We start from the raw sequence: 17,936 nt of genomic DNA, 5'->3' as shown, positions 1-17,936 counted from the left end.
ACTTACTTGCTTTTCTCCCAGTGCAAAAGACAGGTATGACATTGGGTTGCAGGAACTTAAAGGCCTTATTGAACAAAACCCACCTTCCAAGAACATGTCTATGGTTTGGTGTTCTATATGGTTTCACAGTGGTTGGATGAAAATGACCCCCATTGAAAAATCACATCGAGTATTTTGGACCCTGTTTTAGCATACTGGAACTGCCTATCATGGTCTCCTGGACTTGGAAGGTTCTCCAGAGTCTAGACTTTATTTCAGATCCTCCACAGATGCTCAGTGAGCCACTTTGCACAGGCCCAGTCAGAAAAGGGCTCTAATGTCCAAGATTTTGACCATCCCCAAATAAAATTTAGGCTTTTTCAGAAATTAATCACAATTTACAAACCCCATTGTTCTGACAATTGATGCAGTTTTTTTTTAAATAAAATAATTAACACGTGAAGTGATAGCCAACCAAAACCCATAAGCCACCAATCCACCAAGAAGCACATCTTGATAGATGGCATATATAGACAGATTGGCAGTGGCAGCCAGGAGGAGATGATTGATGCTCGTAAACCACAGAGCAAACATCACCTTAAAAATCTTTTGACCCAAATTTAGGTCAGAAGGGGATATTGGTTGGCCTTGCGCTTAGTTGGCGTATCCCATAGAGGCTGTTTTCCTAGAAGTGGGCAACCCGGGTTTTGAGTCTGATCCTTACTTGAATGTCAATGCCCACTCTTTCTCTCCACAATTTCTGACTCTATTAACTGTCCTCGTCCTCCTATATAAAGGCATAAAACAGTCCAAAATCAGGTCAGACAAACAATCAGACCATACAGTGTATATCCCGCTAAAGGTCATATTCTGGGTTTATTATCCATTTATTTTATGACTATTGATAACTTGTTTCCTCGGCTTACAGCATTCATTCTGCATATGTCACATTGGGATGTCCGCTGATAAAAGATTTCTCCTGCAATTTCTCCAATTCCTCACTCCGTATCATTATAAATGCAGTAAAAACAACAACATGGAGTCACATTAGATCAATGTTTTATTGACAGGGGAAATGAGGTCTAGACTCAGTAGAGATATGAGCTATTAATAGAGCAGACCTAGCTTTAATTCCAATATCTTATGAACTAATAATACACACATGTAAACTGGGTAAGAAAAGTAAAGCAAATTAAATAGCTTTATTTTGACATTTTGTTAGTGACATTCACATACAGGCACTGAAAAAGTAGAAAAAATAAACATTCACGCACAAATAAATACACAGCTACAGTGTAATATGAGCTAGTCTAAATATGCAAAAGATGAGGCGACAGACACGTTTAAGTGCAATAGGTAAGACATTACAGTACAGAAACCCTGTGAGCCTCTATCAGTGAAGAACGGCTCTGGTTTGGCATCGTTTCTTAACACATATTTCTCCATCCACTTGCTTGACAATTCACAAGAAATGAGCAATCAACCTGCTATCACTTCAAACATCACAGCCCTCAAACAGAATTTCTTAGTTGCAAGAGCAAGAAAAACTTTTACATGATTCCTCCCTGATTTCCGAACAAAGTTCCAGCCAAACATGCATCTCTCTTGTTCTTTCCACACACATCAGCTCCAGACACGAGTGTAGGATTCCTCGGGGTGTCCGCTCTCCCATATGTGAAACATTTCAAACTTGGCTGTTACTTCAACTTCGCTGAAGAACCAGATAAGAAATTAGCTGTAACATTCATTATTATAACCCAGGTTACTCTAAAAAAGGCATAGGTACTGTAAGTTGTGATAAAAGGTGCAATATATTTGCAGGTTAGTTTATAGTTTGGTAAGACTGCTAGGTGTTAGACAAAGCCCTGGTTTTAAGCCTTATACTGGTTGCACAATGTGTATATGTGTATTAGTAAAGGAAAATAGTTTCAACACTTGTATAAAAAGCTCCTCTGGATATTTTACTCACATATGTAATTTCAGTTTTCTCTACTTCTTGCATTATTTAAAAAGGCTCCTAATCCCTGCCTGTTTATAATGTTGATGATGTACTGTTGGTAGTTCTTTGAAATCAGTCTTGGTCTCAAGACAAGACCGGTCTTGAGACTACTTTGAGAAGGTCTCGGTCTCTGTCTCGGAATCAAAAGCATTTTTACTCGGTCTTGTCTCGGTGTCCGACTGGGTGGGTACTCTGGATTTTAAATAAAAACCACCACATATAGGCTATTTTTCCTCGTCATAACTGGGATCAGAAGGAAATCCCTTCACAATAACTTTTTTATTTTACTTTTTTCGTGTGTGACACACCTGCTGCACACAAGATGATGATTTTTCAGTGATATTTATGGTCTTTGTCTGGTCTTGGTCTCGCCCTGCCTTGGTCTTGGTCTTGACTCGGTCTCGATCCCTAAATGTCTTGGTCATGTTTCAGTCTCTGAGCACTCTGGTCTTGGATATGTCTTGGTTAGTCTGGTCTTGACTACAACACTATAATGATGTCTTCGTTCAATGTCCTCTTTTGCAAACGCAATGACAGTTATGCCTCTTTCATTTTTTTCTTTTTTATTGACTCGTCTATTTCTCCGACAACTAAACATGTCTGCTTTATCTGGTCTGAACCTTTATTACACAGTTCACTTCAGGATGTTTATATTTTGTATGATGAGTGTTCATAATGCCCAGGAAATAGTGAACATAACAATCTCCAGAGATTGTCTTTTGCAAGACAGCAGCCTTATTTAGCACTAGTAGGAGCTTCACTGTTACACAATCAAACACAGATTTAACTACCTAGCCTAAAGCTAATGTTGATGTCACTCACTATTATAAATAAAGGCCTCTGGCATCTCAGTTAGCAACGTTACTGCTGCCCACATGGGCTGAAGTAGTCCAGTTGAAGATATACTTCATTACTTTAACACAGTGTAGGGAGAAGGTATCTATTTTATACATTTAAATTCAGTTTCTAGTCAGGCGACACTTCCTCAAGTTTTACAGTTAGCATGCCTTTTTTTTACTAGCACCCCCAAAAGCATTGAAAAATAATGTCTTAAAGTTTTTTTTTCATCACTGCTTCAACACTTTGAAAAAATGCTAATTTATTTTCTTGCGGGAAGTTGACAGCAATGATACCATCTTCATGTCTGTTAGCGAAAACAGCCAGTTGTGGGTTAGTTTGCTAAGCTAACGAGTGAAAACATGGAGTAACAGCACTGCATTGCTTATTTTTCAAAGCCTAACAACATCAGCCTCTAAAGCTCACCAATAAAAACAGCTTGTGCTTTCTGCTTCCTGTCAATAAATACATTGGTGTAAACCACCAGAAAACCCACAACTTGTCATTGACAACAATGCTAGGCTAGCTGTCTCAACCTCTCCACTTTCAATGCTGCTGGCTACTGATTGTAGCTTCATATTTAGCATTCAGACAAGATCATCTAATTATCAGTGAGGAAGAAATTACATTTCTCTAAATCTCTAGATTACAGGGTGAGGCACAGCAAACATTTTTAAAAAGCAGTAGTAAGGTCATACATAGACACCGCAGCAAAAGAGTAGACATGTAGATTACAGTCTTATTAAATTTTAGCACTGCATTAATCTCTATAATATTATATGTAATAGGCACCTCCAGATAATTCTTGAGGAAGGCAGCAATGTGGCCTGAGAGGATCACATTAAGCTTACTCTAATTATACATGTTAGTAGAGTCCATTATAATAAACTTTATCTTAATATTCAATTTAGTTCTGCACTCGTGTGTTCATCAGAGGGTCATTCTCTGGTGTATTTTTGTGTGAAGCTTAGTGCACTTGAGGCTCATGAGAAGCATATTGCTTTTACTGTTGTTACTCTGGTTACTGTGTGTGGGGGGGGGGGGGTCACTAGTTCTCAACCAGTCCATTTACTTCGTATTTGAAGAATGAATTCCGCAAGTTTTTCCCGCAATAATGTATTCAGAATTTATCAGAATTTTATGTATTTTTAAACTTGAGTTAGAGTTTAAAGATGTCAGTTTTGCTTCTTTGGCGGCTCTTATACTGATGAACAGAATTTAAAGGTGTGTTTTTGGACTTCAGGTGACATCGCCTTGCAGAGATCTAAGCAGTGTCGCAGTGTGGCATTAATCATCTGTCAGTCACAGAATCGGTCTGTTGTTTGTGAAGTCAGAGTGACCTTCTTAATGGAATCAGAAACAGTATACTAACCTGGGGGGGGGGGGGTAGTATTACTCCATGGGTGTATAAGGAGACTTGGAACGCTAACAGAGACTGTTACTCTAAGAGTATCTTGAATTAGGTCACCTCTACTAAACAGACTTATAAAACCGAAAAATCTTTGAGTCAATTACGTCAAATTCTACCCCTTATAAAAGGCCTCTCTTCTCAAATCTTAGCACTTCACTCTGTGATAAGAACACCTTTCCAAACCGGTATACCATTACTGTTTACTAGATTTGCCAGATTTGCCTGACTTGCTTGCCTTAGCACTTTTGGTAGCTTTGATGTCCATCTTGGTCTTCTGGATACGAGAGAAGATCTCTTTAAAAAGGGCCTTGTATTCTGGAGTGTTCTGTCCCAGCCGCTTATCCACCGCCTCCACCTGCTTGCTGATGCTCTCGATGGCTTCAGGGGTTGAAGGCGACTGCGTAGGGGTAGAGGGAGGTGCCGGGGTGGGGCCCATGGCACAGTCTTTCATGGACGGGTCTCTGGAGACGGGTCTGGAAGTCTGGACACCGGCATGACACAGGCTCTCCTCATGGCGCCTGCACTTCCCCAACAACTCCTCATACTTCTCCAGTAAAGCGTGATACTGCTCGTCCACCTCTCTGAGGATAGACATCCCCCTCTTCCTCACACTGTTGGCGTGAAGAGCGTAGCTGCCTCTCCTGCGGCCGGACGCATCGCGGGCCACAATGGCGTTGAGTGCTGTGTCACTGCAACTTTTCCTCACGGGGCTGGACTCAGGGAGAGCCTGTCCTCCAACACCTCCTCCGCCCTCTGTCTCCTCCCGAACGCCTCCTCCAGTTTCCCCTACCTCCACCTCCAGGAAGGTGTCCGTCTCCGGGGTACTGTTGAGGACAGTCTGAGTAAGACCTACGCCATCATCCTCGCTGCCCAGCAGGAACGTCCGAGCGCGACGCAGCTGCTGCAGCTCTTGGAGCTCCACCTCCAGCTCCCGCACCCTCCCCTGGCAGCTCTCAGCATCCTGGGAACAAGGAAAAACACAATTTCAAATATATTCTACAGGTTCCATGAGTTTCATTTCATTTCCAATAAAGGTCAAGTTTAAGAGTCTCAGACTCTGGCTCAAGTAATTGCTTCAGCAGTCGGCTTCAAACAGGTTGTCATGGCTTGCCACTGAAAGCACAGAGTTGTATTGTATGGCAACATTTAGACAGAACCTAAAAGAGTGTTTTCTTTGTTAGGGGTAAAACAGGAACAGCTATAACATCCCTGTAAATACAGTTATCTCACCTTCAGAACACAGGAGTTTCTTGTCTACTGCTGCCTTGATTGTGTTGGAAATTGTCATGGTTGGGACTCTTTTTTTCCCCATTTTGGCTTAGTGTGGGTCTCATTATTTAGTTTGGTGTGTTTATACTGGGGTGTTTTCGGTTTAGCTTTGGGTAGGATTTTGGTTGTTTCCTGTGCTTCTTGTTTTTGCTGCAGAGTCTGGGAGGTGTGTTGTCAGAGGCTGAGGTGCGCATTACGAACAGCTGCAACTCATCAGGTGCAATCAATGGCTGCTGATATACTCCCTCTCAAGAGTCGTCTGTTTGCCAGTTTGTATCTGCTACTTCAGCGGTATCTTGGCTCACTATATGAGTGCAAGTATGTCTAGTTTTCTAGTGCTTTGCCAGTGATCAACAGTGCCTAAGCAGAAGTCTACCTACAGCGCCCTCATCACCAGGATTCCTGTGCATAATTTCTTTAGGCTGTAATATATCCCTTCAAGACAATGTTCCATAATCAAGATGTACAAAACCTAACTTTTGGAAATAAGGGAAAAATCAAAGTATGTCAAATCATGCAAAAAGTATAATTATTGAATTACTTAACCCATTTCTGTGACTAAAGCCTGGCTCATACTGCAGTATACTTGGGCCAATTTGAGGTCAGATTCCTCCTTCCCGACAGTCGCAAGACTCAAGACTGCTCAAAACAGATTATCTGTCCAGATCTTATCTTGTAGTGTGAGTGGCACAAAGTTCCAATCTTAACGTCTCCGATCTGCTCCGTGATCGTCGGGGACGCCCCGATTTACGTCACACATGTTTGACGATAACGTCATGAACGTATCTGGCGGAAGTCGCGCACGAGTACAATATAGTCACGAGAGACAAGGGAGGTCTGTAGACACAACCCAGCGTTTCTCTATTCTGAAACATTGTATCCATATATCTAAAACGTTTATACAATCCTAGAAAAGTTGCACAGTGTAAGCCAGGCTTAAGTTAATTTCAGCGAATGAACCGGATCATTGTGGTGTTGATTAAGAGTCCCAATCTGCACTAACCTGGACTCGAGTCTGCAGCCGGGAGAACTCTGCCAGTAGGAGGTTGCACTCCCTCTCCACGCCCTCTCGACGCCCCCTCTCAGTCCGGACAGCCGCTCGCAGAGCCGACACCGCCACCCTCAGATGCTGGTTCTCCTCTTCGCATGGTTGAGGTTTCACATCCACAGAAAAACTCTCCGCCCTGCCCACTACAAACTCATCCTCATACCTGTGAACATGTCACACAAATATGAAGTTGAAAACTAATGAAGTTGGTGAAGTTGAGGGATTAGTTGTTATAAATGACAAGTACCTGGGTGCTGTGCAAAGCTCCCTCAGACAAGGGAAGGAGTGGATGGTCTTACGTCGCTCTCTCTTCTCCCTTCTGACTCGGAGCTGCTCCATGGAGCGGAGCTGCTCCACCTGCCCTGAGAGAGACTCCACCTGGTTCTGCAAAGTCTCGATGGTTCCTGTGAGCCTGTCCAGAAGGTAGAGAACATGTTTAGAGGGTGGATAGGAATATGAAAGAAAGGAGGAGCAGCAGAAAACCTCCGGTGGCACTAACCTCTCTATCTTCTGATGCGAGGCCTTGCTGTCCATCACCAGTGTGTGATTGGTCCGTTCCAGCTCTCTGGCAGTCCCGTCCAGCTGCTCGTACACTTTGGCATGCTGCTCATTCATGTCCCGAAGAACGTCCAGCTGCTTAGACAGGTACTGTGGGACGAAAACAAATGCATGCTTGTCTCTACTAATTCCTATGCAGAGAATTTACATGAATCCACACAACAGAGCAACAATCTCAGAGAACATCGGATCACAAAAAACAGGCCAAGAAGAGGACTCATTTTTTGTTAACAATCAGTTTGTTTTAATTTACTGAATATATTTATATATTTATTTAAACCATTTCAATTTGACAAAACAATCCCACCTCAATGTCACTAAAAAGTCTGTCCAGTTTCAAAATGTCTTTGCAGATGGCTTTTAGCATTTATATAAAATGATGGACGTTTGAAAATCTGATTTTTCACTTTGTATTCTGCTGATTTTTTTCTAAAGGTCATGTGATGTGATCAAAAGTCCCAGCATAGCCAAAAAAAAAGTCACCATGAGATGTGAGGGGAGACTTTTTTTGTTTGTTTTGTCCATGGTTAAAGCCATTTTAACACTAACATTTTAAATGTTGTTATTCCTCATATTGTATTTATCCAATATAAACCATTCACTGTTCTGTAATTCATTCAATGTGAGAATAAAGGGAGAGTAACAAATGCCCCTTCTATTAACTGTACTTCATGCATATGTTAAAAAAAAAATGAAGGAATAAAATAAATGGTTTAGTTCAAGGAGTGGGGGAACTGGTTTTGTTTAGAGATGCATGATTGTGAAAATCAGGGCCGATACCGACGTTTGAAATAACTATCTAGCCGATTGCTGATTCCCATGTTTGTTTCATGACTTCTTTTGTTGTCCGACTCCCACAATGCAACATTTTCTCTCGTGTTTGACAATGAAAACAAATCAGAGTCAACAGGTGACTTCATCTGCCCAATAAAAACCCTCTTCTCTGAATTAGTAGTTAGGTGAACCAGATCAGCTTTCAGCCAAACTTTGATTTTGAACAACAAATGCCAAATTATGAATCGAGGTGCCAATGTCTGTCAGCAGGGCCAATTTTGGCCGATACCGATGTTGAACCGATGCATCGGAGCATCCCTAGTTTTTATACTCAAAAGTTGATTTTCAAAATTCATATTTATAAATAACAATATAAAAATCTTTCTCTGGAAAGCTCTTAATCTATATCTGTCAGTCATACCTCGATCTCTTGTACTTGCTCTTCATTAGTGATGTACATCTGCTGCAGGGAGTCCTCCAGCTCCTTGTTCCTCTCCAGAAGAGTCTTCCCCAACTCTGCCGCCAAGTGGAGGTCTAAAAGTCAGACACATTTAAAGAAAAAGGTCAACAAGCAAGTCAAGATGAAGAAATAAATGGAGTAGATTAAGCTGGATGGTGAAAGACCATAGAGTGTATATTAAGATGAACAGAGCAACAGCCGCCTGGGAGTGAAGCCAAAATATGTAAAGCTCCCCTAATAATGTTTTTTTTCTGACATTTTGAAATGTCAGAGAAAAAATAACAAAAACTAACATTACGGTCTTTGAACTTTCCATAAATATGTCCTCTTTTGGGTCAATTCTGCAGTTCCACCAACCAGAACTTTCTGCACTTTTTCTTGACTCCAGAAGTGCGGTGAAGTGCGTCACCTGTGCAATATGTCAGCGACTGTCACATGACTCATTTAGCTGTTCTTTATACAACGAAAGGAGACAGATGAGGGCTGTCCATATTAATAAAAGTCAAGAGTGCAAAGAAAGAAACTCAATGAAAAGGGGAAAGAAGGCCATGAAGAGGGGGGAAAGGATGAAGACAAAAGGCAAGAATATTAATAAGACTGTGTGAAAGTGAAAAAATTGGGGAAGAAGGATTGAGAAGACAAGAAGGGAGAATTTAATCTAACAAAAAAAAAAAAAAAAATCTGCCGTGCATTTTGGAATAACCCGCTGTCGTGATTAATAGAGCCCTTTGTTCTATTTTAGGCAAGGTTATAACAGGATCTGACAAAATGATCAAAGGGGCCATCATGTCGTCTCAGTCTGCTCTGGACTGGTTCAATTATAGAGGGAGGTGTGCAGGAGGACGGAGAGACAGCACTTCTCCCTGCTGCATGTCTCCCTGCAGGTCCTCTTCTCTCCACTGACTGAACATGAAGGTCAGAGAACGATGCCAAGACTATTCAGAGAGAGGCCCCTGCACTGAGATTTGAAAAGAGAATGAGTGAAACGCTGGAGACTCAGACTGGGAAATATGTAAATGTATGTGTTAAATAATAGTAGCTTTTTGAAAGTTAATTTCTATAATTGCAAAGCACTCCTGTGGTTTTTTTTTTTGTCCTTCAGGCCTGCTAATGCGTGTCCAAATTACGATGAGTCACTGTCATCATGCTGTATTCGAACTGTGCTCTGACTCAGCTGTATTGATGTTGATGGCCTACATTGCCGGGACTGAGTCAGCTAAATGTGGTCTGCGACCTCTCAGAAAGAAAGCAGAGGACTAGAACTGAACAGCCAAGGAAGTCATCTCTCATTCAGCCCTGGCTCCGTCTTTAATATTGAATGTTGCTCACCAGGACGGATGCCAAGTCCTGACTTTTATCACTGCAACATTCACCACCGGTGCAGCTGATGGAGCAAATAGAGACATCATGCACTTAACCAGGCGCTCATATATATGAGCTGAGGATGCTCAGGTAATTTTAAATGACACAGGAAGAAAATAGTAAAGTTCAAATTGAAAGACGGCAATGTGACCCCAGCGAATTCTTGCCTGCAGTGCCTGAATTAATCTACTGTGTCTACTGTTTTTTTTTTACAATGGAGAAGTAATAATAATTAGACTTTATGAGTGGATTTGCTGTTAATAATAAGATATGTCATATTGTAAATTGAAAGTTCTCACTTCCTATGTAACTTATTTTGACAAAGAAATAAATGATTAGGAGCTCTTGCAGCCTGTAACAGGTGAGCCATGATTTGTTTTTCAGACATTTTTGTTGCGTATAGCAAAACTAATGATTCATTTTGACCCTTGTATGGTTACTCTTTATTCTCCTTCTGATGAAGATGATTTAGATACAGATACCCTGAAGCTGTGTCAGTGTGTGGACGTCATTGACAAATTAAATGATATAAACGTAAAAATGGGTATTGACAGATAAAACAAAGTGGGATTTTTTTGAGTAATTAATTAGCCATAGGATCGCACAACTCTATTTAAGTCACTGCATGTTGTTAAATCATGTTCCTCTTCTACCTGGCAGTCCTCACCTCCTTCAATTAAACTAATGAGGAGGAAACTGAGCTCCATATGGACTTATTCACACACTTCCCTCTTTGCTGATAACTTAATGAATTCCTGTGGGGCTTTGGCATCAGCTGCTCAGGTACCACTGGATTCTTCTGTGCTGGAGAGAGAGGAGTCCAACCACCCAGCTGTTACTCTCTGCCAGGAGGATTTCACTAGGAAGGCCCCGGGGGACTACTGTACAATACAACCAAAAGCACTGAAAACTTTCAGGATGAATACTCGCAGCCCACTGAATTTTATACAGTGACCACAAAGGCCTGAAAGAAAGTAATAAATATCATCGTCTATAATATAATGTTGTGATGACGCAACATTTTTTTTATTTTTAGCTGCCACACAAAGGGGAGTTAGCGGCACGCTGGTATTTTCATTTAGCTACAACAGAGATTTTTTTTCTTTTTCAGGATTTGTTGTTGACTGACAAAAAAAAAAAAAAAGAACTGAGAAAAAAGATTGAAAAGACACGATGGCAAATGCTGTGAAAATACAAGACAGCTTGCTAGCTTCTGAAAAATATCCAGCACAAAAAAAAAAACAGATAATACAAACACTGTTAGAATCTGCATTAAAATGTTGATTTCTCTACGGCCGTCGAAGATGAAGAGTGAGCTCTGCAAAGCCAAACGAGAATACAGGAGAAGGAGGAAGACGAAGTGAGAGTGGAGGAGGAGAAGACGGCCAATCAATACAATTCAGCGCACTCACAAACAAGCCGATATTCCCCACAGATAACTGTCTGTCTGCTCCACACAGACCTGAAGCTCCACCCAAACAGGATGAAACCACTGAGGCTGAAGCTCAGGCGTGATCACATCATGTATGACGGATACATTTCCCTGCATGCTGAAAGAAACCAGCTGCAGCCAGATGGGACTTTTTTGTTCAAAAGATTCTTTTGCAATTTACAATCAGTTAACTCCAGGGTAATTGTAAAGTGATCAGTTCTCTGCAGATATTGCAAACCACTTCTGAACATGTCTTTTTAAAGCAGCACATGTAGACAGGAAAATCCATTTCCACGCTGTCTGTGGTGATGTCTTCCACAGGCAAGTGTTGTTTTTGTAGGTGCATTTCCCCCGTGAGAATCACTGGAATGTGGGAAGCAGGACTTCTCCTCCTCTTATTGTACCGTCTCACAAAACCGACTTCTTTACACGATTCAAGACACATACAGAAGAGAATGTGAAGTGCTTTAGCAAACAGCTTTTCTGACCAAAAGACTGATTTAATGCTGCAACATTAAGCAGTTGAACCCTTTGCTTTATAATAGTTTGTGCTTGGTTGGTTTAATTACTTAGTATTCCAACAGTCGAGGAAACCTCTCATTAGATTCGAGTCTCAGCTGGTAGAGCCTCATATTTACTCCTTGGTCCTGGGCCAACGGCAACTCTGGCTAGCACACAATAGGCCCAAACAAAGACGCATCAAAATAAGATGACTGCATGTTAGGGCTGGAGGTGAAATGCGTTATTTCTAACGACATCATCTAAACATTTGCATTGCCACAAGGGGACATCACTTTCCAAGTTTGATATCTGCTCATGTTCCTCAGTAATGAACAGCTTCCTTCCCAAAAACTATAAGAGAATCTCTTGCCAATAGTTGAAGAAGATGAACACCACTCTCTCTGGTCTACATATGGAGCAACCACCAGCAGCTAGCTAGCTTAGTCAAGGTGAAACAGTTAGCTGTCTGCTTTCTAAAAGGCCCTGACAGTGACACACCAAGCAGATAGCAAAGAACAAGTGGTGACGAAGGCAAACTCATGGCGTCGCCTCATGACGCCTTTGTCTTGGCCAAAAAGTTGCACTTGAACACACCGCTCTTGTTGTAATAGGTACTAATCGAGAACAATGTCTAATAAAAAAGTTGAAAATGGCGCTGGCATTGTCAGCCCCTGGTCTTTCAAGGCCCTAAAAAGGCAGAGGGGTAGCGACGGAGTGGGACACACTGCAAAAAATGAGTGTTGATCGCTCACTGATGGTCCAACTAGGACAACCAGCTGACGATCTCGTTGGTGAGTCAGGACCTTAAAGGATCCAAAATAAACCCATCAGAAGATTTACCTCACTGTGACAACAAGACTTGAGGTGCAACTAGGCGGGACATCACTGCCTTTAAAACTAAAATATTTATTCTGAAACCTCCTTTTTGGTAAAGAAAGACAGACTAAGCGTCAAGCAGTCTGATTTTGAGTTGTGTTTCGGATAGTTTTGTCCAGTTTCCAATAAAGACAGGCTAGCTTTTTCCCTTTCCTTATGCTAAGATAGTAGCCGGTGGCTTCATATTCTTTGCTTTATATCAGCAGCTTCATGCTACGTCATTTTGCAGAATCACAAGGCTACTAAGAAAGGCATAGTCAATTGAACAACTAATTATCTGAACTATTTCAGATAACACTAACACTACAGCGAGGAAAAATGGGTGCCAGCAACTTCTTCCATTCTTCAGAGAAAAGCGACTTTTTCCTATGAACCCTCATGAAAGGGCCTTTTTTTTTTTTTCCACATCAGAACTCGGGTCTTACTGATCAGCCTGTCAGTGATTCCTGCATGAAAACAAGACACTGTAACACAATCACAGTGGTGTCCATCCCTCTCTCTCCCTCTCTCTCTCTGAAGGATTCGTGGCATCCTGAAATGTCGCACAAAAAAAACACGAGCTCAGGAAGTCAGCTTTTTTCAAGCTCTGCTCTTTAGAGGTCTGACGTCCTCTCAGTTAACGCAGAGCTCTCAGCATGGACACTCAAATAAAGACGCAGGTCATTTCTACAACGGCCATCTTGACATTTTGGAACGTTTGTCCTCTCGGTGTTCTTAGATTCCTCCTCAATAAGCCCAAAAGACTATAGTTTTATCCTGAAATCCAATGACTAGTGACAGGAAAAGACGTAGCCAACCTAATCCAGAACATCCTTAGTGCAGGTGCATGTCTGCCTATTTTGGCCTGCATGTTTTTCAATGCAGTAAAATCGCAGCATCAGCACCTTTTCAGCTCCGGAAATGTACCGCTATGATTACTTGCCATGAGGAGGAGTGATTAAGAGATGAAGAGAGGCAGGAAATGAGGTACGTGGTGCAGAGACAGTTAGGATCTCTGTCTGGGATGAGTCAGTTTGTAGGGAAATTATATAATGGAGCCATGAACATCAGCATGAGACTGATGCAAATTAAAAAAAAAAAAACATCATGCTTTGACTAAGTTTCATTTACACAAATTTAACCCCAGAGCCTGACCCATGTTGTTGGTATAATACGGGCCTAACAAATCTATATTGGCATATGTTAAGTATGTACATGTATTTGAAAACAATAGAATGCAGATGAATGCTGGGGCTGAGTTTAAATCATAGACTGTAAATATTTGTGGACGAACCCTGAGTGATGTCGCCCGTCTGCTACGGAGGCAGCAAATGAGTCTAATGGACGGCCGCATCCATGTTGGAATTGCTGTCTTAATCTAACTTTGGACCAGCGGGGATCAACCACAGACTGAAAATATTGGTTTAAATTAGTGTCATCATGTCAAGGAGGGTATAGGGACTTACTCTCTGCACTGTCTGCACCACGTGTAGCTGAGCATCACAGCTGAGCAGATCATTGACCGCACTAGTATAATAATGTTACATATTCTCTAACAATGTTGGTTTTCATTCAGAGAGCAACCATCTGAGTATCTCTGCATAGTAATATCAATGCAAGTGGTGAACACTCAACTTGGATAAGGTCTAGTTTCATCATAGCTAAACAAAGATCACCTCAGGCCTGTTGAAATCAACATTGATGTCAAACTGAAATATCCCATAAATGGAACGGCTCGCCCGATAATCGATGATGATTCAATTCTATTACAGTAACTTTGATTTATCCATTAGGAACTTCAGTTGTGTAAACAAGCATCAGTTCGCGCACCGCACAAAAACAACATCACGTATCACATATCAACATCTAAAGTGCAATCAAAGAGTCCTGAGTGGGTGAAGCCTGTACGTCTGAAACAAATGACGCCCGATGGATGAGCGATAAAAAAATACTGCTGAAGATTGTAGGGTTGAAAATGAACAAATACTCAAGTTAACTTGTGAGATATACTAAAAAGCATGAATGTGTTTGAATAATGGCTGCTGTCATTTATTCAAAATAAGATACAAGGTACGACTGTGGCTCAGGTGGTAGAGTCGTCTTTTAACAAGACACTTGACCCCAGGTTGCTCCCACTGCTTCGTCGGCGGAGTGTGAATGTGTATGAATGGGTTGAATTACTTCTGATGGCCACTTTACATTTGCAACCTCTGCTGTGTTGATAGAATGTGTCGGTGGGACATGTGGTGTGAAAGTGCTTTGAGCAGTCAGAAGACTAGAGAAGCGCTAAAGAAGCTCAAGTCCATTTACCATTTATGATGACCTCATTCCAAATGTCGCTTCCTGTACATGAGTGATTGTTATAGTGCCGCTGAACAGCAACATTAAATTACCAACCTTTTCTGTTCGGGGTCGTGTTATGAGGTATTCATGTAACACACACACACACACTGTAAATGTGATTAAAAAGACTTTCAAACCTCACTGACATAAAACTGGAAACCTTTTAAAATGATGTTTGAATGCTCAGTTGACAGCCTCTTCCTCTATAGGCCACTCAAGCTAGTTATCTCTATTCAAATAGAAAGGCCATGAACGCCCCAGATGTGACGATCAGTCGCTCTCACTGTCGGCGTATGGAGCAGGTGGCCTTGATGCAAAGAGAGAGGTTAATGAGCTGACTGTGAATTAGGTTAATAAGACAAAGAGTGAAGAGAGAAACCTTCCTGGTGGCTCCATGTTTTTTTCAAGGTTGTGCTGATTTTTTTTAAGCACTCGCGCTTCATCGGTTTGCCAGAAAATGAATCTTTCTCACTTTGGATGAATGTTTCGCTTTCTGTTGTTTCTTTGTGAGGATTTGGCCTCCATGTGTTTGGAGTTTGTGTTTTAACTTGTCTATATATTAAAGTACATTTTTATATTTTAGTGTTTAGAGGCCTTGTTGGTTCTATAGACCCCAAAACTTATTTAGTGACCAGCGAATCATTTCAGGGAGTTCATAAAAAGAAACATTAACACCAAGATGTCAAATTACATATAGGTAGTAATACAGAGGAAGATGTTGTCACAGTCTGTCAGAACAGTTATCCAATTATTACAAAATGAAAAAAAAGTGGAGCTTGATAAAAACATGATAAGCAATAATACTTTATACTTCAAAATAAAAGCTCAAAATGTGGCATATGTAGCAGTAAACAGTTGAGACTTGCAAAACAAGTTGTATCTGCATTGATTTGTAAAATAAAGAAAAATAAGAAGACGGTCCTTCCAATATAGAAATAAATTAAATAGGCGGTTAAACCTTGACCTTGATTTTTCTACTGTTTCATACAGAGTAGTCCTACTTTTGTAAAGTCTGGTCTCTGTATTGACATATTAGGCTACATGTAAAGGGAAATTACCATCATAATCTCGCACAGGCCCTTTCTGGACCGACCAACAGTCCCAAACCTCAAGATACTTAACAGATACAGGCTCTCAGAAGCCAGGACCAGAAATTGTTCTTTAATCTTTAAAGCAATTTGAACTTTTCCATACAGTGCAGCCTTCTTTCCAGCTCTTTAGGGTCTAACATCCTGTCTGATGCGCCCAGCAATCTGAGGCCCAGCTTGGCATGCTTTCAATGCATTGTTGTCAAAAAAGGAGCACAGCCTGCTCTTTAAAGGCTGCTTCAATGTCTGATTACATGGAAGTGAAGCGGAGGACATCTCCATGACATCTCTGCCGTCTCTCTGCTCGACAGAGAGTCTTTGTTATGTGGAGGCCAGCTGACCGGTGAGCTTTACAGTGAGGATGCTGCAGGCAGAGGAGGAGGGAGTCTTAATCTTACCCTGCTCCAGGTCTTGCTGGTCGTACCATGGCTCTTCCTCTTCGGTCACAAATTCCTCCATTCTGCCTGAACTGAGCATGGGGAACCCACGGAAAACCGCAGAAACGAGTCCCCCCTCCACCACCACCACCACCACCCCACCTCCGTGCAAACAATGGAGCTCCGGCGGGCAGGATCCTCCAGAAAGCTAGAGCTCAGCTGTGCCTCAGCCGGGGGAGTGTGGCGCTGTGTTGTGGCTCTACGTGTTTCCTCTGTGTGTTTCCTCGGTCACTCCCACCTCTCTCCCTCTCATCCCCCACACCCCCCCCTCCCCACCCCAACACCGGCCCATCCCGGCCCCTCAGACCATCCGCTGCTTCTTCTTCCTCCGCTGCAGCAGAGGAGCTTCAGACGTGGCAGCGATGTTGCAATAGCAGCACTTCCTTTCTCCCCCTTTTACAGCAAGCAAACTAACGATGCATTCAAGGGATGCTCGTAAACGGCATTGTTCGAGTTTTGGTCCGACTCGTCAATTATTGGTCATGTGCGCACTCTATATTCTTGCTTGAAAAGATGACTTGAAAGAATATGATTTAATGTAAAGGCCCATCAATATGAAGGTAACCAAATTCTATATGACAGGCTAAATGTAATATTTCGGAAGGCATCCCATTCCATCCAACAATGTTAGGGATGCCAAAGCTGTGCATGAAGACTACATTTAAAGTGGATATAGCCTCCATACATCAGTCATAGATGAAGCCAATAAATCTAGTAGGCTACTTTAGACCTGCATTATTTCTAACTACCAGCAGGGGGAGTGGTCATCGGTTTAAAAAGAAGTCTGATCGTGTAGAGGTAAATTAGAATAACCACCGTAAGGAAACATATCCCTGTGTTTGTGGGGCATCATTTCTAGTAGGGAGTCTTCTTTAAAGTCCCTGTTAACCAAAACAAGAAAATATGTTTTTAGGTTTTTATACAGAAGAAGAATGTATTATTAACCACCTGGCCAAATTTCAGCAACGAAAAAAACATATTAATTAACAAATTAAAACAAATTAAGTTTATTTTATAAAGTATTTTCCTATTTGAGCAGAGATAGCCTACATAATAAGTCAGGGTATGCTTTTTGACTATGTGTCTTCATTTTTGTCCACGTGTAGGCCTAGAATACAGGAAGTGATACGCTTTTTTATTTTGGTATGTAGCTGTTACGTTCCCCAAGATGGCGAGGGGATGAGGGGAGTAACAATACATTAAAACCCAGGGGAAAGAAATAGGAACTAAATATAAGCAAAGTTAAACTGGCTTTATGAACAAACTGAAGCAGAATGTGCAACACAAAACAAAAGAGAAGCCAATCTATCTGAAACACAATTCTAAACTAACAATCAAGATAAACAATAAGGCCTCAATCAGAACACAATCCTTTCACAGAAGGATCACACTCAATTTCTAGTAGCCTACATTAAGATTATAGCTATTTTAGAAGACACTGAATGATGAGCTTCTATGATTTTATTTATTCAGTCATGTGTGTTACAGATTGTTTGGTCTTTTTGTGCCTTTATTGGAGAGATAGGACAGTGGATAGAGTCGGAAATCAGGGAGAGAGAAAGTGAGACAGCGGGGAATGACTC

General features: G+C 41.5%; 1 protein-coding gene across 1 annotated transcript; it reads right to left on the bottom strand.

Annotated features, from left to right (window-relative positions):
• Positions 1-1,021: 1,021 nt before the first annotated feature.
• On the bottom strand, positions 1,022-16,595 carry LOC109988587 (cerebellar degeneration-related protein 2-like). Its single transcript, XM_020640125.3, has 6 exons — positions 16,315-16,595; positions 8,297-8,409; positions 7,043-7,191; positions 6,791-6,955; positions 6,499-6,706; positions 1,022-5,187 (listed from the first exon to the last, which is right to left on the bottom strand). Exons 1-6 carry the CDS (start codon positions 16,391-16,393, stop codon positions 4,420-4,422), a joined length of 1,482 nt encoding a protein of 493 aa, XP_020495781.1. The 5' UTR covers positions 16,394-16,595; the 3' UTR covers positions 1,022-4,419.
• Between the last annotated feature and the right edge of the window lie 1,341 nt (positions 16,596-17,936).

This window comes from Labrus bergylta, chromosome 21 (assembly GCF_963930695.1).
Source record: "Labrus bergylta chromosome 21, fLabBer1.1, whole genome shotgun sequence".
In the NCBI taxonomy this organism is placed as follows: Eukaryota; Metazoa; Chordata; class Actinopteri; order Labriformes; family Labridae; genus Labrus; species Labrus bergylta.
The sequence above is the reverse complement of the archived record's forward strand: the minus strand, read 5'-3'. Positions and strand labels throughout refer to the sequence as shown.

Coding starts and splice junctions, on each gene's coding strand:
- LOC109988587 (XM_020640125.3), bottom strand. CDS start 16,393: ATGCTCAGTTCAGGCAGAATGGAGGAATTTGTGACCGAAGAGGAAGAG. Junction 6,707..6,790: donor GAGCTTTGCACAGCACCCAG/GTACTTGTCATT, acceptor ACATGTTCACAG/GTATGAGGATGAGTTTGTAG. Junction 5,188..6,498: donor GGCTGCAGACTCGAGTCCAG/GTTAGTGCAGAT, acceptor CCTTGTTCCCAG/GATGCTGAGAGCTGCCAGGG.